General features: G+C 44.6%; 1 protein-coding gene across 9 annotated transcripts in view; it reads left to right on the forward strand.

Annotated features, from left to right (window-relative positions):
- FOXN3 (forkhead box N3) overlaps positions 1-25,531 on the forward strand; it is a 473,349-nt gene that overhangs the window by 341,055 nt on the left and 106,763 nt on the right. For all 9 annotated transcript variants that reach the window (XM_023205414.2, XM_023205413.2, XM_023205418.2 and 6 more), the window contains one exon: positions 7,138-7,202. In XM_023205414.2, the coding sequence (XP_023061182.1) occupies positions 7,138-7,202 (65 nt within the window). The remainder of the gene's footprint in view (positions 1-7,137; positions 7,203-25,531) is intronic.

The following is a 25,531-nucleotide window of genomic DNA, read 5'->3' on the forward strand; positions in this document are numbered from 1 at the left end:
TGGGCCATTCTTGGTAGGTTTCTACCTGGTCTGTTTCTGTCTCTTTGGATCTTTGCAGAATTCTTCATGGAGCTTTTTTTTTTTTTTTTTTTTGAGATAGGGTCTTGCGCTGTTGCCCAGGCTGGAGTGCAGTGGTGTGATTAAGGCTCACGGCAGCTCTGGAACTCCTGGGCTCAAGCAATCCACCCACCTCAGCTTCCTGAGTAGCTGAGACCACAGGCACATGGCACCACACTGGGCTAATTTTGTTTATTTTTTGTAGAATAAAAAAAATGCTATATTTTTAATGTTTCCCAGGCTGGTCTCCAACTCCTGGGCTCAAGTGATCCTCCTGCCTGGACCTCCAAAAGTGCTGAGATGACAGGGGTGAGCCAACAGAGTTATTTTATTTTATTTTTTTAGCTTTTTTTTAGAGTAAGTGACATCTGTGAAGCTGCTTCTTGGATATTTAGTAACTGTTGCTACTTTAGACTGAGAAACATTTGCAATTAGAACACCTCAAAGAATCCTTAAAGAAAAGAGGAAGAGAAAAGTACAGTTACCTCATCTGTCACAGGAATGGAAAAAAGGGCCAAGTTGGGAGAGTTAAGGATGTCTAGTAGGAAGTGCTGGTGCCCAGCTGACAATGGCCACAATGTTGCTGTGTGGCCTTGAGTGTGTCAGTTAACTCTGAACTGGGGTTTGCTTGCAATCAAGACTACCACTGGGGCCAGGCCTGGTGGCTCACACCTGTAATCCCAGCACTTTGGGAGGCCAAGGCAGGTGGATCACTTGAGGCCAGGAGTTTGAGACCAGCCTGGCCAATGGCGAAACCGTGTCTCTACTAAAAATACAAAAAGTAGCCAGGCATGGTGATGCGTGTCTGTAATCTCAGCTACTCGGGAGGCTAAGGCAGGAGAATTGCTTGAACCTGGGAGGCAGAGGTTGAAGTGAGCCCAGATCACACCACTGCACTCCAGCCTGAAAGACAGAGCAAGACAGTGTCTCAAAACCAAAAAGAAAAACCACCTCTGGGATTTTTGCAGTCTAGAAAGCATTTTTTTTCATACCCACCATCTCATTTTATTCTCTCACACTAGATGCTATCATTTGTCCCGGCTTGCAGGCATGGAATTGAGACTTTGACAAGTTAAAAGACTTTCAGTCTGTGTTTTTAACAAATTTCCTGAGTCCAAATCCTGCGCTCTCTCCACTTCACCCTGGATTAGACCCTGTGGCCACAGAGATTCCTTTTAATTGCCGGGACACTCAAGCTTATTTGGAAGGTTAGAAGTGTCGAGAGTGTCCCCGAGAATCTGAACTTTCATCTGTGCTCTTAGTGATGCTTCTCGAACAGTGAGTGGTATTTTGTGAAGGTTCCCACACACGTCTCTGTCCAGCCTGCTCTGGTTCCTGGATTCCAAACGCCAGTGACTGACATCCTTCACCCAAAGAGCCCGTTACAGTGTGGCGTAGGTCACATTTGGTTTTCTATTATTTCCTGGTGATTAATCCCAGTTATAAGGCAAAACAATGGAATTTCAAGGATTTTTTGGGGGTGATTCTCCCTGTTACAACTACCTTGACTGCTTTATTCCTGGGGAAACGCAGTCTGCTGGTAGATGCCACCCATCTGAAGGGATTGCCATCACAGTCCATCTCCAGCGCCAAGAGTATGATGGGACTCTGTGCTCGGTTACTTAAGAGTAGTGGGTAAGCTCTGGCCTCCATGAGTGCTAAATCAGGATGGGCTGGTCTTGCTACACCCATTTCCTCCCCCCACCCCATCCCTGTTGGTTTGGGCTTTCTGCTTTTTTGTGTGCTGTGGACCATTCTGGCAGAGAGCTGACCACAGGGAACATTCAGATATTCTTCCTTTCTTCCCACCCCAAACACTTTAGGCTTTCATTCACTTCTTCAGAGTCCTTCTTACCATCTCTCTGTCTCCATTCTTTCTTCCTCCTCCCCCTCCCTTCTTCCCTGCCTGCTCCTCTCCCTCCTCCCCTCCCTACTCATCTCTTTATACATTAACAAAAATTTTTTAGGTTGAAGTGCACAGATCACTTGAGCCCAGGTGTTTGGGACCAGCCTGGGCAACATAGTGAGATCATGTCCTAAAAAAAAAAAAAACCTTAGCCAGGCATAGTGGTGTGCGCATGTAGTCCCAACTACTCTGGGGGCTGAGGCAGGAGGATCGTTTTGAGTCCAGGAGGTGGAGACTACAGTGAACCAAGATTTTGCCACTACACTGCAGCCTGTGTGACAGAGCAAGACCCCACTGCAAAACGGGAAAAAAAAAATTGTGGTAAAATACACATAATTTACCATCTTAACTATTTTGTAAGTATGCAGTTCTGTAATGTTAAGTGCATTTACATCATTGTACAACCAACCTCCAGAACCCTTTTTGTCTTGTAAAACTGAACCTCTGTACCAATTAAACTCCTTACTCCTCCTTCCCCAAGTCTCTAGCAACCGCCATTCCATTTTCTGTGTGTGTGAATTTGACTACTCTAGATACCTCTTCTATGTGGAATCAGACAGTATTTGTTTATTTATTCTGACTTATTTCACTTAGCTTGCTTTCAAGGTTCATCTGTGTTATAGCATCCTTTTCTCTCTCTCTTTTTTTTTTTTGTTTTGAGACAGAGTCTCGCTCTGTCACCCAGGCTGGAGTGTAGTGGCGCGATGTTGGCTTATTGCAACCTCCGCCTCCTGTGTTCAAGCAAATTCTCCTACCTTAGTCTCCTGAGTAGCTGGAATTACAGGCACGCGCCACCACGCCTGGCTAATTTTTGTGTTTTTAGTAGAGACGGGGTTTCACCATGTTGGTCAAGCTGGTCTCGAACTCCTGACCTCGTGATCTGCCCACCTTGGCCTCCCAAAGTGCTGGGATTATAGGCGTGAGCCAGTGACGCCTGGCTCTCTTCTCTCTTTTAGAGGTGCTAGTTCACATTTGGCAGGCGAGATCTTAGAAAACAGTCCTTTTCTTAATTTATTTCTCATTGAGATCCACAGAAAGTTCAGCTGGTGAATACAGGTGTGGGTCTTGATGGAACCTCCCGGGGTCTCTGTTTATAATCCAGCTGGATCTCACAATGGTTAAGGTTCCTGGGTGTAGAGAGAACACTTGATGGATCACGTCATCTTGCTAAGAGCCACCCTCGGGCTGTCTGACCTGTTGACTCAGGGTATCCCTTTGGGAGCTGGAGGTAGCGTAGCTCAGAGTGCGGCGTCCAGGAGTGACTGAGGGCTGAGTCTCTGGCAGCCGCCAGGTATGCTGTTCAGGATGGTATCACTCACCTCTTGGGATTTGCGGGCTCAGCGCTGCTCTTAACGGTCAGCCGGATCAATGTTCTCAAATGCCAGTCGCACTCCACCTTGCTGGCTGGCAAGGTGCTCTTAACCTATTGGTCTGCTTTCTTTGTTGCAAAGTTGGTCTGGCTTATACTGCCGAAGGTCACGGGATTTTTGTTAGCGTGTTATTGAAATGAGACATTTGTGGCTCTGGCGTTGTATTGTTTCTGCTAATAGGAGCCTGCGTGTCTTGCACATATGGTTAGCCTGATTGCTTTTTCTAGCCTGGGACTTTGCCTTAGAGAGAGTCCTAGCAAAATACCATTCACAGCCTTCTTCCACGGGGAAGGATGACTAAGAGTTTAGTGCTGAAAGAGCAGAAGAGGAAAGCTGGAAGAGTAGAAATGAAATTGGAGCTGTTGATGTGTGTGTTTCTATGGTACAGTGGGCAAGCCCTAGTCCTTCTTGGGTTGATCATGACTAACTTGTCATACCGTGCCTTGGGCAAGTCCTTTTGCCTCCTAGGACCTCTGTCTATCTCCCTATAGAACAGGGAAGGTGGCCGGGTATGGTACCTCACACCACCAGTGCTTTGGGAGGATGAGGCTGGAGGCTAGGAGTTTGAGACCAGCCTCAGCAACAGAGCAAGATCTCATCTCAATTTAAAAAAATAATAAAAAAAAAAAAGAATGGATGAGTCACGCATGGTGGCTCACCCCTGTAATCCCTGCACTTTGGGAGGCGAAGGTGAGCAGCTCACTTGAGGTCAGCAGTTTGAGACCAGCCTGGCCATTGAAATCAGTTGGCAAAACCCCATCTCTACTAAAAATACAAAAATTAGCTGGGCTTGCTGGCAGGTGCCTGTAATCCCAGCTACCTGGGAGGCTGAGGCAGGAGAATCGCTTGAACCTGGGAGGCGGAGGTTGCAGTGAGCCGAGATCGCACCACTGCACTCCAACCTGGGCTACGGAGCGTGACTCTGTCAAAAAAAAAACCCCCCAAAAACCAGGAAGGTGATTTCTGCCCTGCTCACCCTGCAGAATTAGAGGATTCCACGGAAAAGGGTTGATTACTATGCTCAGTAAATGGTAACTTGATCCTATCGTCAAGCAATGCAAACACCATTTTAAGGTGATTAAAACCCACTCAGGGTTAGGAAGGGGCCCCCATGGTCATTTCTTATGGCAGTGATATTTACATGGCTGGGTGTGGAGAGCACCCCATTCTTCCCCTGCACCTACCACTCCCACCCTCCCCGCTCTTGAGCTGCCTGAGAATGGGTGGTTTGCAACTCCTCCCACAAAGACTTCTATCACTGGTTTTGTCTCTGAATTATTGCGGTTAATAGACATTTCTAAGTAATTTCATGTACCATGTGTGGTTTTAACCGACTTTAAGCTTTAAAGGCCAATTATCCAGGGACATCTCCAGATGGAGGGGGAAAAATCAAGCTTGTTGCCTTCCCAACCTGCAGCCACTGGAGACGTAAACTTGAGTCTGTCTATAGGCATCACTGGTCTCATTAGATACAGTCAGAGGAGTCTGGAGCCAGGTAAATATGACATCAGGTTCTTAGAGATCATAAAATAGGGTTTTAAATTTTCCCCTCAAGTCTTTCTCAACACCAAGCACAGTTCTCAACAGGGGCTTAATAAATCCTTGGCTCTTCTAACAGTTGGAAGATGTCATTTTGAGGAGCCATCCACAAGAAGTGTGTAGATATGGGCCAAGGAGCTTGAAAACTTTGCATTTAGCATGGCAGGAGCTGACTTACCCCGAGCTAGAAAGAGGCCATGTGTGAATTCATCAATTACAACAGGGGCCAGGAAAGAGAAGGTGGTGGCCAGTCTAAGTCTCTCTCCACTATTAGAGTACAGATGAGTTCCACAGCACCACAGATTGACCATAGAACTATCAGTGATTTAAGTACATTAAAAGGATGTTGTGAGAATCTTTAGGTAGATTTCTATCATACAGAGAATTTTTCTTATCTAAACCACTGGATTTATCCGAGCTTCATTCCCCATACTGCTCCCTGCCTGATGTCTACTCAGTTTTCAGCCAAATCAAGGTCAGGATAATGAAGAGATTTGGATGGAAGTAAGCTGGATATTCAGGCTCCTGCAGTAATACTCAATTATTGAATTCTCTAGAAACACCAACTCTGCTATAATGAAGTCCTCAGTTTTAAAATATCTTTATGAATCAGGTGATTCTGTCTTGGCAACAGCCAGCTTGCTGTTCCCTGCTTTGTTATAAAAATAAGACGGTAAAATCCTGAGAGCTTGCTGGGATTGTTAAAAGATAATCTTAAGTGTTTTAATGCACATTATTCGTCATGCAACTTTGAGCCTTAAGTGCCCTGAAACAGAGTAAGATCGGAATCCAGTGGAAGAGCAATCGGCTGGTATCATCATCCTGAGACTCCAGTCTGGTCTGCTGTTACCCTGTGTAGCTCCTGGCCACTCTGTGGTCACAACTGCCTGGCTGAGAATCAGGGCTCCTGGAAATACCATGGCTGAGATGCATGATGCTCATTTAATTTTAGTATAGTGGATCCAAAACAAAATAAAACGAAAGATTCATTAACATCAAGGTTTATAGTATGTATTTTCTAGCACATTTGACATGATTTTGATGTGTGATAGTATTTTTGTGCCGTAGCTTATTTCTTCTTCCCTCCTATTCCTCCTCAATCATGTAATGTGTCCCTATACCTGCTGTACTATTTGTACCTCTGGTAATGAAATTCCAGTGGGCAGAATGTGTCATTGGCATTTCTGCTTGGTAACAGTATTGCTGTCCTAGATAACTAGAGATCCTGGTTCACTGGTGAAGCATTCACCATAGAGCCCTTCAGATTCCTCTGTGTGTGTGTGTGTGTGCGCGCGCGTGTGCGCGCGTTTCTGCCAAACTTAGAAATGTATTACTCGAACCTATTTTTCTCATATTGAAGGTGATTGATAATGCATTAACCAATATAATTTGTCATGTACTATTTCGGTGAAAGTAATTTATGCTGCGTCTTGGGCTGGATGTAGTAACATTTTTGACTAAGTACTCTCTAACGTTAATCTAAACCAATCCTTGATTTAGAATATAACCTACTTTCCACTCTAAGGACACGTTACTAAGACTGGCTTGGTTATAAAGTTTTCTACTGGCAGTCTTAAAACAGTGAAAATGCTCATCTATAAATGCAGTAAGTGCCTTTGTGATATATTGATTTTTCCTATTTCCTTGCCTCATCCTGTTACCACACTCTGGGTGGTAACGTATCTGCAAAATGTTTTATAGGGTATGGAGTGCAACATTTTAAGCCAAGAAGTTGAAAACAGGATATGAAACAAGAGAAGAGGGGGGAAGGAGGAAGTCGATTAAGGTCATCTCCGTATGTTGAGGATTTAGTAGTAGAAATGCCAAGAAAGGCAGGTTTGCATTGGTAGCAGGCAGGTGGCACAAGGAAATGTTGGAAAACCCACTTGGTCTCAGAAAACATGATTAGGAGTTCCTTGTCACATACATTCATGAAATTATGAACAGGTTAGCAAATATTCTTAAGTGATATGCTGTGCCATTAAACCATGTGAATTTGCCATTTTGTGTATCGGTCGGTGATTTCAGTGCCCAGGTGTGAGCAGGGTCAAGGTGATAAACAGAATGTTCACACAGGTAGGTTCTGCACTGTGAAATATGAAACCTGTTAACGGTAAAGCAGACCTCATGGTTTTCCAGGATGCATTTTCAAAGGGTGTCAGTAATGCGTGCTTGGGGAAATGTTTTGAGGGAATTGTGGGGAGGGGTTGCAGGTGTGTGAGTGCAGATGAACTTGGCCTTATGCTAGTTTCTCTTCTCTTTCAGCACATCAGGTCCACCCATCTGGCCGGGCAGTACCTTCTTCAAGAGAAATGGAGCCCTTCTCCAAGGTAGGTCCCTAGCAACACCCCTTCCTCTCCCCCCCTCCCCCTCACCCACCTGCCTTTCATCACTCCTTTGTGCTTGGTGTCAAACAGGAGAGTTCTGTCCCGTTTGGGAGTAGCCCCTCTCTGGAGAAGTGTGACTGTTGTCGGTGGGGTCTCTTTATCCAGTTCCCTTTATGTCTTCCTACTCCAGCCTCTTGATTGCTGTGAATCATGAGTCTGAAACCAGGCCTCTAAGGACTGCTTCTTTGGCCCGCTGTCACTGGTCATATTCTGGAAGTGTTTGGCTTGCTTTGGTGTCGTTGGAATGACGCGGTAATTAGAATGTGACAGGAATATAAACTGGGCTGATAAAAGCAAACCCCTTTACATGTTTCAAAAACTTGAGCTGCAAAAGGAGGGTTTGGTTATTCTGGCACTTGTGTCAGGATGGAGGTGCATGCATTGCTTGCTGTTGCCCAGCATCTACGTGTACCTGGAAGGTTGGCCGTGGTTTGTTCTGAGGTTCAGAGTCCAGTCACCCTACATTGGTCCCCACAAGTGTCACCTACAGGGGACACCCTTGCTGTTATCCAGCCCAACTCAGCTGCCTTGTCCTAGTCCCCAGCCAGTGTGCTCACGGAATTCCAACTACCTTTCATCTCTACTTTTGCCATTAAGTTCCTTTTGAAATGGCCAAAGTTAAGGAGGAATAAATGATTTAAAAAATAACAAAGAGGTTCATTTTTAATACTTTTAGAAATTACTTTGGGGTTATCGCTATTTTGGATATCTGTTCTATAAATAAAATGGAATTAGGTGGTTCCCAGGGGCTTTGGAGCTTTCTATCCCTCCTACTTCTGTTGATTGGCTAGGAGTCAGACAGGCCCCACTGGCCAAATGCAGATGGGTTTGGCTGTGCTAAGAGCGTTTGAACTACACTGGGCTTATGGTGAGGGATTTTAGTGTCTATTGATTGGTTGAGAGCTATTTAGCTTCTTTCCCTTAAAAGTACAGGCTGAAGGCCGGCCATATGTGTGAAGGAGTAGAAGGTAAGTGTGGTTAAGAAGAGGGACATGTATCTTCAGGTTTCCGTAGTAGCTCAAACCCTTGTGAGAGATGTCATCACCTTTTTATTGCTAATTTATAGGCCACGCAATTGCATACTGTCATTTTAATAGCCCGTGAAATTGGAAACTTAAGCATTTCTTTGTATTAAGTTTAATACATTACTTAATGTATTAAGGTGAAGTGTAGTCAGGCAAGTTTAGTTAAACCTAATTTTAGTAATCATCGTAGATATCCTAAATGTTTAAGAGAACAAAAGGAAGTCCCTCCACTCTCAAAAATTAACACATAATTTTAAAAAATCTATTCTGTTTTCTCTTCAGATAGTAGAAGTGGAAACTGATTAGGATCAATCTTTGGGTTCTTTTCAAGTGAGTTTCAAAGTTATGTGTATCATTTTTCCTCTAGAACTATAGCAGTGACATGAATATCATTCAGTTTTGGATTATTTTGAGAAAAGAGATTTTGTTTTCTTAGAGCCTTTTCTCGTGATTTTTATTCATTCACTTTGGCATTAGGTAAGTTCTTTTTGTTCATTTCTGTGGGGCAAAAACATAAGGGACATATTAATATTGATAAGGTTTCTGAAGTTGAGAGATGTCAGTATGAGATTATCCTGTGGGTGTAGACTTATTTTCTTTTCCTGATAGGGTTACAGATTCCCCCAATTGCTCTAGGCACTGTGAGTTAAACTAGGACAGATTTCAGATGCTTATTGAATCCACATCCAGTTAAATGCAACCCATTAAAATTTTGTACATTTGAAAGTCAGAAGAATCTTGGAGAGAGCTTGGGAGGGTGGGCAGAGATTTGTTAACATTCATTTTTTTTTTCTGTGATGTTTCTTCATTCCCTAGAGTTCTGGAGACACTTTTATTGTGGATAGTATTTTTTTGGAATCTATGGGTGTTCTTCCTAATTACTATTTTTGTGTTCCTTTGGTGGGTGGTTCTGGGCCATGGGAAAGTTGGTAATGCCCACAAGCAAGAGTTTTACGAATAAAGATAGGAGTACCTAAAGAAGAGACTGTCCGGTCATGCCAGGGGAACGTTTGGGTTAGAATCAAGTAGAAGAAAATGTGCCTGTTTAATGCCACTTTCTCAGGTTTTTGATTTCTCACTTTCTGTTTTCAAAAATGATTTGGTTTCTCACTTTCTATTTTCTGTATTTCAAAAATCCCTCCTTTTTCCCTATAGCAAGTGGAAGGAAAGTTTGCTAGATAATCAGATCAGTAGGGAACTCTGTTAATAGGTTCCAGCCACAGGCATTGGAATTGAGGGCAAGTAGAACCAGGATGCTTGTCCCCAAAGATGCCAATTCTTGGTGCTGGGGGAGAAGGTGCAGTTTGGTCACGTGGGGGTGACATGGGAATCTTTCTTTAGGGTGCTGTGGGACCAGTGACTGGCCAGCAGAAGCTAGCCGGGGTTATGGATCATAAGTTACGGATGACTAGCAGGACTGGCAGAATCGAACCAGTGTGGGGGATAACTTACTTCATGGAGTGGTCTCCCCAGGTCTCAATAATGCAGGATAGGAAAATAAGTAGGATGTGGTTTGGCTGTGTCCCCACCCAAATCTCATCTTGAATTGTAGCTCCCATAATCCCCACGTGTTATGGGAGGGACCCGGTGGGAGATCACTGAATCATGGGAGCAGTGTCCCCGATACTATTCTTGTGGTAGTGAGTAAGTCTCAGGAGATCTGATGGTTTTATAACGGGTTTCCCTTTTGCTTGGCTCTCATTCTCCCTTGTCTGTTGCCATGTAAGATGTATCTTTTGTCTTCCACCATGATTGTGAGGCCTCCCCAACCACCTGGAGCTGTGAGTCCATTAACCCCCTTTTTCTTTATAAATGACCCAGTCTCGGGTATGTCTTTATCAGCAGTGTGAAAATGGACTAATATAGTGGGGGTGCCCTGTCGTGTAGAGGAGGGAGACGTATTTGTGTCAGAAGGGTGGGAGCAGAGGGGCTGTCACTTCTTGGAAGAACTGACACTTAAGGCCTTAGAAAAGCAGATAGATACAGGTGTGTGGAAATAGGAAAAAAAAAAAAGTCATTGCAAGAAAGAAATAACCAGAGAACTTAGCTTCACAGAGATCATAGCAACAGCGCGGAACCTGAGCACTTCATAGACACCTTTGGATACCGACGGGAAGAATAATGCAATGTCTGAAGAGGAAATAATGGAAGTTAAAACCTGAAACGAAGTTGAAATCAAAATGACCTAATAGTTACAGCGGGGCACCAGTTTTCGTGATCTAATCGTTGTTTGGTTTAGAGTGGAAACTTAGTACCTTTATTTTTCCCAGCACAAAACCAATTGCAAGAATTAACTGGTTGTTCTCGAGGTCCTCCTTGGACGTCGGGTGCAGTGTCTGTATTTTGGTTCAGAATCACTGGCAAGAGGGGCTGCTGAATCACCTCTCGGTTTTGAGGATAATGGAGTAAGATTTGGTTTGGATTACACCAGGCATCGGTACTTAACATAATTGGTCATTTCATCAGTTCACAGTCTTTATTTTAAATGCCATCTAGGCTGCTATAGACAGTTTCAGCAGGCTAGAGAGCACTTCAGTTCTTGTACAATGGAAACCAAGCAGAGCATTAGAAGGGGACAAGCTCATTGTGCAGAGGGGACCCAGGGCGGGCTGAACAGAAAAGTGGCTTATTCAGAGCCCTGCAGGCGTGGCCAGCTGACAGGTGTCCCCGCTGTCCCTTCTTCTTGTGTCTGTGCGTCTCTATGTTATGGTCTCTATGTGTTTGAAATGTGTTTTTATTTTATTCATTTAATTCATTTACTAATCTCTCTTATTTTGTTAACAAAGAGACTAAAGTCTGTTGTACATTTTCCCATTTCCAAACTCCCTGTCCCCCTCCCCCATATTCCATTCACCCATCGTACGTAAAATTAGGTTACTTTATTAAAACATCACCCTTGGATGATTTGTTGTAATGAGTCAGTGATTCATAATTAAAGACATTCCTCACCCCTGATCTGACCCTTCATCTGGTCTCTGATGGTTTCATCCCAAAACGACATAGGCACCTCTGCTCTTGGTAGCTTCATGCCTTCTGCTGAAAGTTGCCACAAGCCATGCTGATTTTATTTCCCAGTTCTGCCCTCTTGGCCTTTGTAGGTCCTGTCGGCCTCGGAGCTCCCCACGGAGTTTTGTTCAGAGAGGAGCCACTGCCTGACCATTTTGGCCTGCTTTTATTTCTAGCTCTTCCTCTAAGCAGGCATTCCCTGAGCCTACCCTCCCCACCCCACCTGCAAGCATTTCTTTATGATACATCTCTGTGTGTCCAGTCCTGGGTTAGGCTGGAGATCCCCAGGGGAAGTCCAGGTCCCACCCTCTCAACCACTCACGGCCCGTTCTGTGGTCAGACCACAAGTCCTAGCCCTTCTTGGAAAAGGCTGCTTGGCCCACCCACTCTATGAAGCCCAGCCACCATCAGCACAGATGAAGCCACTGGTTTTACAAACCTTTCCAGTGACTCACTTGACACCCTTACACCCTTCTGGTCATTCTTCCCTCTTTCTTTTCTCCGTCACTTTAGTATTGGGCCACTAATTATTATCAACTCCATGTCCCTAGGATGTAGTGGTAGAATTAAAATAAATTATCAGAATTTATTTCTATTCACTTGTGTTGGTTTTGTTGTTGTTGTTGTTGAGACGGAGTCTCGCTCTTGTCACCCAGCCTGACGTGCAGTGGCGTGATCTTGGCTCACTACAACCTCTGCCTCCCGGATTAAGTGATTCTTCTGCCTCAGCCTTCCAAGTAGCTGGGATTACAGGCACCCACTACCATACTCGGCTAATTTTTATGTATTTTTAGTAGAGACAGGGTTTCACTGTGTTGGCCAGGCTGGTCTCGAACTCTTGACCTCAGGTGATCCACCCGCGTTGGCCTTCCAAAGTGCTGGGATTACAGGCATAAGCCACGGTGCCTGGCCATCCATTCACTTCTGACAACTCACACTGGACGAGCTAATGTAATGGAAGGACTTAAAGGCATTTTCAGCTCACAGAGCAGCATTGTGTTGCCTTAGACTCCCACCTACCTATCCCCACAGCTTAAATAGGGAAAAAGGAAACCAGGTCTTCTGCTGTGAGATGCATGCTGTTCATCCATGTGCACCAATGCACGTGCAATCCGTAGAATGTGCATGAAGTTGACATGATTGTTAGATGACTTGCTTTGAGGAATACCAGTTTCCCATGTTCTAGATTGGCTTCGTGTCCAAACTTACTTGGGAGTAATAGTGTTTATCGCCCACTTTCCACAACCCTTACCCCTTCCCATAACTCTGCTATGAACTTTTACTACTGAGATGTATGAGATACCTCGCCTTGGTTGTCTTTCATGCCATGAGAGGCTCAAGAGGAAGTTATAGTGGAAGGAATACTGGCTTATGAGTCAAGGGACCTGGGTTCTGGTCTCAATCCTTCCCTTGGTAAACTTGGTGACCTTGGACAAGCCACGTGGCATACCTAGCGCTTCATTTGCAAATTAAGTAGCGGACCTCAGTGATGGCAAAGATTCCCTATCTGGTACCAGCTCTGATCTACTCTAGCAACTTCCCCAAAAATAGGTCAGAATGGATTTTGATGCTTAGCTCTGGCTCAGTGGAGAGTGTTACCTTCAGCCAGCTGTGGGTGCAAGGAGAGGACAGAGTGGGTGGCAGGCTGGCTGAAGATCCGCATCCCCAAACAAGATGGTTTTCCAAGGTCCTGTGGATCTTAGGGAGGCAATACGATATATTATAGGTTTGGATGACCTGGAAGTGAACCCTGTGTTGGCTTCTTGGGCAGCTGGCTTAACTTCTCTTTGGGAGTCATGACAATGCTTGTCTCCTGGAGTCCTGGTGAGGATTTGGTGGATTCCCATTAGTCAAGCACATAGGACAGTTCATGCTAAATTCCCAGTCAAGGTTAGCTACTGAAATATTTTACAAAACTGTGACTCTTAGGAAAATAGGGCTAAAATCCTCCGAATGTGGTTTCCTTGCGCTCTTCACCTTCCTGGCTAAAACTCCTCTTGCCCATCTGTAAGGGCAGTTCTCGGGATGGGGCAAAGGCTGAGGATGCCCAGAGCCTGTTGGATGTATGCATAAATCTGAAGGAGAATTCGTACATATCTTTATCGCAGACACTTTTAATTCCTCATAAATAGGACTGCTTCTTTGAGAAGTTTACCCGGCTCACAAGTACCAAGCTGTACTCGATACTGTCCAAGTGTATATTCACAGCAGTGGCACACATAGCTGTGTGAAAGACCACGGGATTTAGCACCACATCAAACTGGATCTGAATCCCTCCCTCTCTAGGCACCAACTCTCTGACCTTGTGCCTCAGGTTTGATTGTCTATAAAATGGGGCTGCAAGATGTGTTTCTCACAACCCCATTTTACAATCAAACCTGAGGCCCAAGGTCTTGGTGATCTTTGTAATCTTGGTGAAGATTAAAGAACTGTGAATGTCACAGTCACTCTGGGGCCTGACACCTCACAAATGCTCCCTAAGAAGTCAGCTTTAGCCTTCAGCGTTTCATGCCTCAGGTTTCCGATCACTCATTCTCATAGGTACATTCCAGCTGAAAAACTTCCAAAACTCACCAAAGGAGCATTTTCCCAAACACCTACCTTTCTCATGACTTCCATTTTCCGTGTCACCCTCTGATATGACCAGGATGTCACTACCAGACTTCTGTGTCTGGCCACAGCCTCTGGCCTGGAGTCCTGGCACCCCTTACCTCTCTGGAAGAACCAGTGAATCCCAGGTTTTGTTTGGATTTGCCCTGACCCTCGCCTACTCATTGCTTTCCCATTTGGTTGGAGCTTGAAGCCCCTGGGCTCTTTGGCCTCTTCTGTCTAATCTGCTCCGCAAGCTGACTCTTTTGTCCATTTTGCAAAGGAGGGCATCCACCTAATGCATAAATCTCCTGATTCTCACCCTCAGGCATACACATTAAAAAAAAAAAAAATTAGCAATGACAAAAGGCAAACAAAAAAACCTCTCTCCATTCCCCCCAACCCCTAAGTCCTAATTGCCTTCTGTCCTCTTCGGGCCTGCAGAGGCCCTCTGGTTTCAAGGAGGGACCCTTTATTCTTGGCATCATTTTTCTTATTGTTCTGCACTGAGTTATTTGTAAAGATATATCTGTAACTGCAGTAATAGAGTCAGCTAGCTGCTTTTGCTTACAATCAGCGGTGAATTTACAGGGCTGCTGGTCAGCAGCTGTGATCTCTCAAGGTTTTATGTGGTCACTGAGAACGTGCAGAACACAGTCTTAAGTTACTTTAAAAATGCGAGGAAATGCAATTTAAAAAGAAGGCTTTGATTGATTCTGATCTTTGCCATCTCTTGATGGCAAATTTGCCCAATCTCCAGTTACCCACCTACTTCCCCAGTGGCTACAGCCTGGTGTGGAATCTGGGAAAATACCAGTCAGATATCCTGTATTTTCCTGTCTGACTTGAATTTCAGCTCTTCCCACTACCCGTCTATAGTAACCATTTTAACCAAAATCCAGTGATGCACACTGAGAAAATGGCAGTTTTGTGAACAGAAACAGAGGAGTCAGGAAATCGAGAGCCTTTATTAAGAGCTTCCTCCGGGCTAGGCCCCTGCTAGGGTGTGTGTGGGCTTAATCTCATGTTTCAGGATAACTGTTCAGTAGGAGGTGGAAACTGAGGCTGGACTTTGGAAGAGGGGAATCAGGGTGGGGAGGAAGCTTATGGGCCTAGGTTATGGGCATAGATGATCTTTGCAGGAGGGTATAGAATGGAAAAGAGGAAAAGGGTCCAGACAGCTGACTCATATTCAAGAGCTAGGTTTACAGCAATAAGAGAAGTAGCAGCAAACAGCAGTGGCCGTGAAGAAGCAGCGGCTCAGTCCGAAACGGAGGAAATCACCTAAATGAAAGGTACAGAGTTTCACAAAGAGGGAAGGGGCAGGAGAAGAATAGGAGGCCAATTTCAGCAAAAAATTTCAGGGCTCTGGGGTTTTGTATTAGCATGCCTCTTTCTCTCTCCTCAAATTAGGATTATTTTATTTTATTTTTATTTTTTGAGACAGAGTCTTGCGCTGTTGCCCAGGCTGGAGTGCACTCACTGCAACTTCTGCCTCCCAGATTCAAGTGATTCTCCTGCCTCAGCCTCCTGAGTAGCTGGGACTACAGGCGTGCACCACCATGCCCAGCTACTTTTTGTATTTTTAGTAGAGATAGAGTTTTCACCATGTTGGCCAGGCTGGTCTCAAACTCATGACCTCAGGTGATCTGCCCACCTCCGCCTCCCAAACTGTTGGGATTGCAGGCGTGAGCCACCATGCCAGGCTTAATTTTTGTTTCTAATGTCAGTCCCCCCCACCCCGCCCACCCCAAATAGCATCTATTGCTTTTATTACCAAAATAATATGTCTTTGTTATAGAAAATAGACAATCTAAAGATACAATTACTCATAATTTTACCATCCACATGTAATGCCTATTAGTTTTTTTAATTGAAGTGAAACTCATATAACATAAAATTAATGATTTTACAGTATACAGTTCAGTGGCATTTAGTAGTCATAGCACTGTGCAACCATCACTTCTTTTTTTTTTTTTGAACAGAGTTTCACTCTTGTCACCCAGGCTGGTGTGTAGTGGCGCAATCTAGGCTCACTGCAACCTCCACCTCCCGGGTTCAAGCGATTCTCCTGCCTCAGGCTCCCAAAGTAGCTGGGATTACAGGCGCCAACCACCACACCCCGGTAATTTTTTTGTATTTTTAGTAGAGATGGGGTTTCACCATGTTGGTCAGGTTGGTCTCGAAATCCTGACCTCAGGTGATCCACCCTCCTCAGCCTCCCAAAGTGTTGGGATTGCAGGCGTGAGCCACTGCGGCCAGCCTGCATTATTTCTTTATACTAGCCTTATGCGTTCAGTATGGTTACTCCCATTTTGTAGATGGGAAAAACAAGGCCTGAAGCAATTGTTCTGCTCGAAGTCGCAGACACCTGGACTCACACCAGCCTTTACTCACACCAGAAATAGAAATATTTCTAAACAGTTTTCCCCTTTAGATATTTGGATGTTCTACAGTGTTTTGCAGACTAGGGCCGAGGGAGAATCCTGTTATAAGTAATTTACAATAGGACAAAAAGATGGAAATGAAAACTTTGTCTTCTTTAAGTAATTAAGGTGCTTCATTTTCCCTCCTGGTTCCTGCATAGTTCACTTTATGATTTTAAAAACCTAGACAGAGAAAAAAGGAAATCCTGAAATTAGTCATTCAAAGATTAACACAATGAGAGGAACCCACCCATTCTTTAATAGAATGAATATTTTATTTCAGTCTATGTGAATTTTATATTAGTAGATAGACAGATGTAGATACAAGTAATTTTACACCAATTATAATTCATGTATAGGAATCTTCCCTTATTTAATTTTTGAGCATTTAAAAATGTTTTTCTAGTCTATTAAATTATATCAGTTAGATTATGAAATATAAAGATTAAACAACCTTGGATCACATTGCACTGCAGAGCCTGCTTTTATCAAAGTGCTCAGTCTTAAAATACAATTGAAAAAGTCATTTCCCTTGAAATTCTGTTGAACTGTAAATGGAAGTCTAGAAATATTTTTATACAATTGCCAAGAGATTTTAATGAGGAGGAATAACTTTAGAATATATTCTGAGTGAGCTGTTCACATGACAGTTTCAGATATGGACTTAAAATCATCCACCTGTAAACTGCAAGGGATCAAGTTTGTGTTCTTGTTTGGTTCCCTTGACAACCAGAAGGTGTGGCTCAGAGTTTCTGGGTAGTACCTGCTGCGGTGCACGTGACGTGGGAGTGGGTGCGTGTGTGTGCGCAGGTGTGTGCACATGCATGAGTGAATGTGGCCCCTGCCCTCGGGCCTTTACCAGTGCCAGGTGTGAACTTCCAGAATGAATCTCTCCTGCCATCCCTCTGCCCGTCTTTCTTCCCAGGTCCCCTGTTGGCCTTTATGAGTCATGACACACAGGCATAGGGTAAATGACCCCAGCTTTTAAGTCAGGCGTACTTGAGTCCATTCCTCACCTTGCTTCCTAATTGCCGCCTGATTTGGGGGAAGTTTTATAGCCCTCTTTGGGCTATTACACAGTGAAAAAGTATCCCTCTTGCAAGATTGCTGTGAGGATTGATGATGGTCTGTATAGCATCCCTGGCACATGATAGGTGCCCCAAGAGCAGGTGCCACTGCACACTTCACTCCAGAGGAGGCAGCATGACTAGGAGAGAAGTATATGGACCTTGCAGCTGGCCAACCTTAGGTTCAAAGGCCAGCCTCTGCACCCACCAGCTGAGTGACCTCGAACAACTCATCCAGTGAGCTTGAGCCTTTCCTTTCCAGTCAGTCAAATAGACAGTAGTACTCACTTCATGGGATTTTGTGAGAATTAAAATATAATATATGGACAGAGACCTGCACAGTGCCTGGTGATGATTGGGTATCCAATAAATAGAATTGATGATGCTTATGGTAGCATTTCTGCGATGGCCTGCAATTTCCTAAGATGTTCAGTACCTTCCACCCCCAACAGACAACAGCAAAAGCAATAGTAACATAGATCTTTCGCCGGCTGAACTGAAGTGATACCTTTAGGAATGTTTCAGACTGTTTTCCGTCTCTCTGAAGCTCCTGATGCATAAGGCAAATGCCCATGGGATGGCCACGGGTGGAGTGGAACAGGAGCCCTGACTGGCTATTCTTCGTGACCCTTCTGAGTGACTAAGATCCTGCAGAAATGTGACAGAAAAAGAAAGTTCCTTGGAGATAGGCTGGAATTGCTTGTGATCTGTCCCTCTGATTGTGCCAGAATGCTTCCAGCCAGGTCCAGGTCCAGGTCCATTCTGCCTTAGTGCAGCAAATCAATCACTGTGACATGGAGGGTTTTCCAAAAGGGAAAAGATTTGTTCACGAAGGTACCAAGTGAGGAGGCAGGAGAACAGCTCTCAAATCCGCCTCCCTGAAGATAAGGCTTAGGGATATTTATGGGTTAGGGAAGCGGGGTGGTCTAACGTTTGGGGAAAGGTGATTGGCAATGGGGATAAAATGAAGTAAGAGGTTCATTCTGCACAAGCATAGTCAGGGTCCATGGCATCTCAAAGGAAGTATGTTCAGTAAATGGCGGCATTAGCACGATCTGAGGGTGGAGCTTTTGGCCCTCCAATGTCAAAAGGCCACCTCTCTGGCACTTGCGCAGGCCCAGTTGAAGGGGCAGTGGTCCTAACTGATTTGAACTGGACAGGAGCTTGCCCTAGTTCCTCAAAAACAACTGTTGCGACCATCACCGTGGTGACCTATGAATGTTATCTGTAAAGTAGCCAGTGAAGGTCAAATTCCAGCATTCAGTGGCAAGGCCTCAGCTTGGTGGAAAAAGGAAAAAAGAAATAACAAAAAGCAAGTGACCAAAAGCAAGTGGGACAGGCAGACCTGATCAAATTAACCCCTTGGTTTCAAGAATGCAAACTAGACTAAGACATTTACAAAGACTAGTTTCAGAGACTACCGGGAGACTGCAAGACAGCCAGCCATACTTGCAGTGATACAGAACTTTACAAAGTTGTTGAAGGGATGTGTTGAACTTCTGCCTACCTCATGGTCACCACAGCACACATTGGTTGGCCCCTCTTTCCCTAGGCTGTGATTTTGTGGTTTTTTTGTTTTTTTTTTGTTTGTTTGTTTTTGTTTTTTTGAGATTGGCACAATCTCGGCTCACTGCAACCTCCGCCTCCAGGGTTCAAGTGATTCTCCTGCCTCAGCCTCCTGAGTAGCTGGGAATACAGACACCCGCCACCACGCCCCCCTAATTTTTTGTATTTTTAGTAGAGACGGGGTTTCACCATGTTGGCCAGGATGGTCTCTATCTCTTGACCTCGTGATCCACCCACCTCGGCCTCCCAAAGTGCTGGGATTACAGGTGTGAGCCACCGCACCCGGCAGGCTGTGATTTCTAATTGGGCTTGATCAGGATGATCTGATCCTGCTTGACACACATTGCAACGAGGAGTTAGAACCACAGGTCTTGGTGTTGATGACATCTGCCAGTAGAGATGCTCCCAACGTCCTAGTTGTGGATTCATTTCCCACATTTTGAGGGATTTTGTGAGGATGTTGTGACAGAAACAAGAAGGCTATGACATGTATAAAGGTCGATTCTGTGCTGATCATTTGTGTATTATATTTCTCAGGCTCTGGGAGACTTTTGTCTCAGTGCTTTGCCATGTATGGCCTGTAAAAGAAATAGTTATGAAGTTTTCACTTTTAAACTCTGCAGCTGTCATGGGCCCAAGTTGCTGTGGCTCACATGGACAGTATGGGTTCCAGTAGCCCTATCAGGACAGCTTTCTCCTCCCACCCCTCCGCTTCCCATAGATTCCAAGTGGGAGGTGCCAGCTTCTTACAGGCACTCCCTGGCCTTAGCGACTGGTGGAGGGATGGACACGTGGCCCAGTCCAGGCCAAAATTCCACCCTGGGCTTCGCATCCTGGCTCTGGGAGCTCCACAAGGTGTGCTGACCTCACAAGCCCTGCACGTGGAATCCGCTGGGGTACGGGAAATGGCACCAGCACAGAGGCGCACAGACAGGGGCCACTCTCTCCTTGCCCTACCTGTGGCTGGATTTGATGGGCTCATAAATTCTCCTTTATACTTAAGCCAGCCTGAATTAGGTTTTTCTTATGTACAGTCAAGAGTCCTGATGAATACAGTGTCTCTAATTAACAGTATTAGTTAAACTAAGTATACAGCACAGGTGATTTCTGTGTGTCAGTGTCATGTCAGCCTCTTTGTTGTCTTAAGAGGCCCACTTAGTGGTTTGACTGTCCCTTGAGAGAATAGAAGGTGAGCTTGGAGAGTTTTCAGAGACGGTGACTTGGCTTAAACAAAGAAAGGAGGATCATAGTAGTAATACTCCTCACATCCATGTACCCCCGTTAGAGCTGCAGAGACCTGGCTTACATGTAATTTCATTCACTCCTTGAGAGGTAGGTGGTATCTTCCTGATCTTACAGATGAAGAAACAGAAGCTTAAAGTCGAGTATTTGACTAAGCCAAGCAACATATATGTATATGTGTAAATGAATATGTAGCTGTATGTGTGTGTAGGTGCATATATGTTTAAGTGTGATGAGCATGTGTGTGTGTGTGTGTGTGTATATTATTATGAAAGATTTTCAAAGTCAGGATTCAAAGCCAGGTCCCTCAAATGCTAAATTCAGGTCTATAGCACAAATGCTATTTTAGGCAATCCCCATTTCCTCCAAGTTCATTGACTCACATGTCCAACCAATGCCATTTATAGTTAGATGGCCTTATATAGAGAAGAACTGTGTTCACCCCCTGCCACGGCCCCCACCACCAACATGCACGCATGCTCTGATCATTTTGGAAATAGAACACATTTTCTCTTTTAACATCTGATCTTCCCCTCACTGCATTTTGGATTCATTGTGAACAATTTTGAGTCTCATTAGAGGTGTCTTAATTTTAAAAATTAAGTTGGGAACTAGCAAGTGAGATTGAAGAGGCTATATCTTTGGTTCTGAACTGGATTTTCATTACTCAGTTGCTCTTCAAATTATACTGATTTGAGACGTGATTATTATTATTTTTCCTAAGTAGATTGGATAATGAGAGAAATGCAAAGGCACGCTAAACTAACAGTGATCTGAGTTTCTGCTACCTCGCTTGTCCTCCCATTTCCCCTCCCCCAGCCAGAGCACCGCCCTGGCCCCTGCTTCCTGGTCTACCTGGTGAGCCGCCCTCCCATCACTCAGCCAAGGCAGCTGCTTCCCTGTCTTGTCAACCCAGCTATGACCACTGCAGCGCCAGGGATCCCGGCCAACTTGCGCACTGTAATCACGTGATGCAGTGCTCACTATCCTGCAGCAGTTCCCTGTGTTACTTCCCAGCCCTTCCTTATATGCCTCATTTAAATCTAAGACTTAAATTGTACCATCTACCCCGAGAACCCACTGTCCAGCCACCCTCATCTCCTCAGGGTCAAACCCGCTCCCAGCTACCTTTATCGGAATTGCCCAGCTGCCTGAAACACATTTCCTTCATCTCCCTGTCCTCTTTCCCGTAGGGAAGAAGGTAAGCTACCTAAAAGGGAGTGGTGATGTTTTCTCCCTGCATCCTGCTTCGTCACATTTCCCCTTTGCTTTTAAATACACACGTCATGCTTGAGTGCTGTCTGTGCATTTACTCATGACCTGTGCCTTTGGTATGAGCCTCATTACTGGGTGAGCTTCACCAAATGAGCTTTTGCCATTGCTGCACATACAGTGGAGTCTCTTTTGTTTTGGGGCCTGGAGTGACATTGTGATGGAGAAGTGCACAGTTGACCATATCGAGCCGGTCAGGAGGGTAGATTTAAGAGATGCAGCGACAGCAGCTTCTCGCTGTATAAGCAGCAGACTCTTCCCTGACACCTTACTTATTTCCCCCAGGATCTGAGCCCATTCACCATGGCAGGAACCACTAAGATTGTTTGGTTATCCCTTCACCTCTGTCTCCCAGCCAGACTGTAATCTCCTTGAGGCTGGAGTTTTCTTATCTCTATCCCTAGCACCTTGCAGGTTACCCAGCACACGGTAGGAAATCAATGAAGGTTTGTAAAATATGTGCATGTAACTTACTGTTATAGACTGAATTGCATGTCCCCCTCACCCCCCGAAATTTATATGTTGAAGCCTTCACCACCCCCCGCCCCCGCCATGTGACTGAATTTGGAAATAGAGCCATTAAAGAGGTAATTTAGATGAAACGAGGACATAAAGAAGGAGTTTTTATAAGGACTGGTGTCTTTTTAAGAAGAGATACCAGGAATGTACACGTACTGAGGAAAGGCCACCTGAGGACACAGTGAGAAGTCGGTCACCTGCAAGCCGGGGAGACAGCCTCAGGAGAACCCAAACATGCCACCTCTTTGATCTCGGACTTCTAGCCTCCAGAAGTGTGAGCACATCAATTTTTGTTATTTAAAGCACCCGGTCTGTAGTATTTTGTTCCGGCAGCCTGAACTGACTAATATATTTACCAACTGTCCTAGCATCTTGTGTCCCAAAGCTGGGACTGTAGGGGTCAACTGTGCCTGCTAAGGGCAGTCTGGGAAGATCCCAAGGTTGGCTGCTTAAGATGAATCCACAGTAATGGGCAGCTGTGTCCGCCCCCCGTACTCCTTCACCAGGAGGCAAGTCTGGCTAAGGCTGTTTCAGGCATTCCCACTCTACCAGGGAACATGAATGTCATCATCAACTAAGATTCTGGGCCTCTTGAAAATTATTTTAACTTGACCTACATCATCGTCTGCCCTGAGACCTTGGCAGTTCTGTACACCCACGAATAATAGCAATTAGCATGAAAAGAAAGCTGAAAGAGCCTCAAATAGGAAGAGCTGCCGGCTGGCCTTAGACCTTCCTCTTACTAGCTATGTATACTTGCATGTGTAATTTTACCTTTTTGGGGTCTATGATTTGTTTTTAAAAGTGGCTGTGCTGCTATAGTGTTCAGTTCCTTTTCTCTCTTTTGGGAATTAACCCTGGCTTGCAGCTGGAGAGCCCTCCATTCCCCCAGTCCATTCATCTGTGTGCTTCCAAGTGATGTCTCTACCGCTAGTTTAAGTCATTCTCATTCCTCTGGCTACACTGGTGCTTCTAGGTGGTCATGTAATAGAGGTTGGTCTGATTTCAGTGATTCTCAGACCTTTTCCAGTGAACACTGGGGAAATGCTAGATTCAAAGCTGCTGTTTGTAGCCCCAGGGGCTGCCGGCAGCCACCTTGAACGGAGGAGAGCCTGCCTGTCCAAGCCTATTTTCACCAGTGGCGTTGCTGAGTTTGGGGACAGAAAATAGGACTTGGTAAATGCCATTTGAAAGGCATCACTATTCCTGGTTTTCCCGGTCACAGGCGATAAAGTCTCTTCAATTTGGTTTTTAAAAATCGCTAAAGATGGAAAGATTCCCAGCTGATAAAGCTATTAACACCTGCCCTGTACACCATACGGGAACTTTCGTAATACAATTTCTAAATAAGGTGATGAAGGCGAAGGTTGTGACATGCAGTTTGAACACAGGGAATTATTATTTGGAAAATCCAGTGACTGGTGCCTATTGGACTCAGTATCATGCTCTTTGAACATCTGTGAAAAGATATGTACATTCTTAGCACAGTGTCACCTTGTAAGGAATGAATACATGGAAGCTGTTGTTATCAGTAAGAATTATTACAACAGTGATAGGAAGGGGATATAGAAGTCTTTGAGAATTTTGATTTGATGATGAAGATACCTGCATGGAGTCCTCGTTGGGAAGGAATTGATTCTGTTTCTTTTGGGGTCCGGTGATGCCAGCATCCTCCTGATGTGGATGGCACTTGTTTGTGGAAACTGAGTAGCATAGGAAACTCATAGCCAAGTTCCTGACAGTGAAAACTCACGGGAGCTTTCCTTGTGAGCGCACCCTGAGGGTGTTCCTGCTTTTGTTGGGCCCGATTCTCATCTGATCACCTTGGCTGGATGTTGCCCCAAGCCAAGGACAGTAGACAAAGACAGGCCAAGGTTCTGGTTATCCTTGTGATGTGAGATGGTTTGGCCGTGTCCCCACCGAAATCTCATCTTGAATTGTAGCTCCCATAATTCCCATGTGTTGTGGGAAGGGACCCTGTGGGAGATAATTGAATCATGGGGCGGTTCCCCCATACTGTTCTCATGGTAGTGAATACACCTCATGGGATCTGATGGCTTCCCTTTTGCTTGGCTCTCTGATTTCTCTCGTCTGCTGCCGTGTAAGATGTGTCTTTCGCCTTCCGCCATGATTGTGAGGCCTCCTGAGCCATGTGGAACTGTGAGTCCATTAAACCTTTTTACTTCATAAATTACCCAGTTTCAGGTATGTCTTTATCAGCAGCATGAAATGGGACTAATACAGGGTGCAAGGTAATGATTAGGGAGGACAAAAGGGGGGTTCCTGAGGTGCCAAGAGCCCCCTGTTAGTTCATTGAGTGCTGATTACATGGTAATTTTTCTTTTGTTGTTGTTATTGTTGTTGTTGTTGTTTTGAGATGGAGTCTCACTCTTGTTGCCCAGGCTGGAATGCAATGGCATGATCTCGGCTCACTGCAACCTCTACATCCCGGGTTCAAGCGAGATTCTCCTGCCTCAGCCTCCCGAGTAGTTGGGACTGCAGGTGCCCACCACCATGCCCAGCTGATTTTTGTGTTTTTTAGTAGAGACAGGGTTTCACCATGTTGGTCAGGCAGGTCTCAAACTCCTGACTTAAGGTGATCCACCCACCTCAGCCTCCCAAAGTGCTGGGATGACAGGCGTGAGCCACCACCCGGGCAATTACATGGTAAATTGTTTGGGAAAATTCACTGAGCTATACACATAGGAGGACTTTGCCGGATGTACGTTACTCCAGTAGAAAGTTTCAAAACTGATTGGGCAGCTGCAATTTCATTATACCTATTTGACTTCAGATTTTTATTACGTACGTGTAGTGAACCTCAGAATTCTTGCATGATTAAAAAATAGGATTGTCACAGATTTTATCAAATCAATGTGGTAATTTAGAACTGAGCGAAACACAGAGTAACAAGAATTTTTATCACAACTCAGGCATATTTTATAAAGTCTCTCCAAACCTGCTTGTTATTGATGTTGTTAATACAATATTTAGATTCCATTTTGAACATTCCAGCTGGCAAAGATTACTGAAATGTCAGTCTCTCCCAAGAATGGGTTGGTTTTTTTGTTTTCTTTAAAAATTCATTGCCAGAGAGTTAGGTTCACAAACGTAAGTTAAGATGAACTTATGGGACTCTAAGTGAAATTAGGAAAAATGTGAAAACCCTTCAGCCAAAACTTGAGAAGGCCTTTGCCCAAACACATTGGTAAATTATATAAGCTTTAAAATTGTATGCAGACAAAAGTGGTTTCTCTTTCCACCATAATATCTTGATGGTTAAGTATGTTGGTGAAGTAATTGTTTTATAAACTATTGTTGAAACCTTGAAACTTCCTAGCAAGCGTTTTTCTAGGCAGAAAACATTGTGCTTGAAAAGTTTGGAGATTTAAAAACAAGCAGGCCAATTTCACTGCGATCTGTAATTTCCAGTGGAATATGGAATAGCCAAGATGTTTTTAATCGGGAAACATATATAATTATACCAATACCTTAGAGGTTCGCTTTGAAAAGAATCCTCTTTCTCTGCAGAATTTGTTGAAATGATTAAGGTTGCCTGT

This window comes from Piliocolobus tephrosceles, chromosome 6 (assembly GCF_002776525.5).
Source record: "Piliocolobus tephrosceles isolate RC106 chromosome 6, ASM277652v3, whole genome shotgun sequence".
Taxonomy (NCBI): domain Eukaryota; kingdom Metazoa; phylum Chordata; class Mammalia; order Primates; family Cercopithecidae; genus Piliocolobus; species Piliocolobus tephrosceles.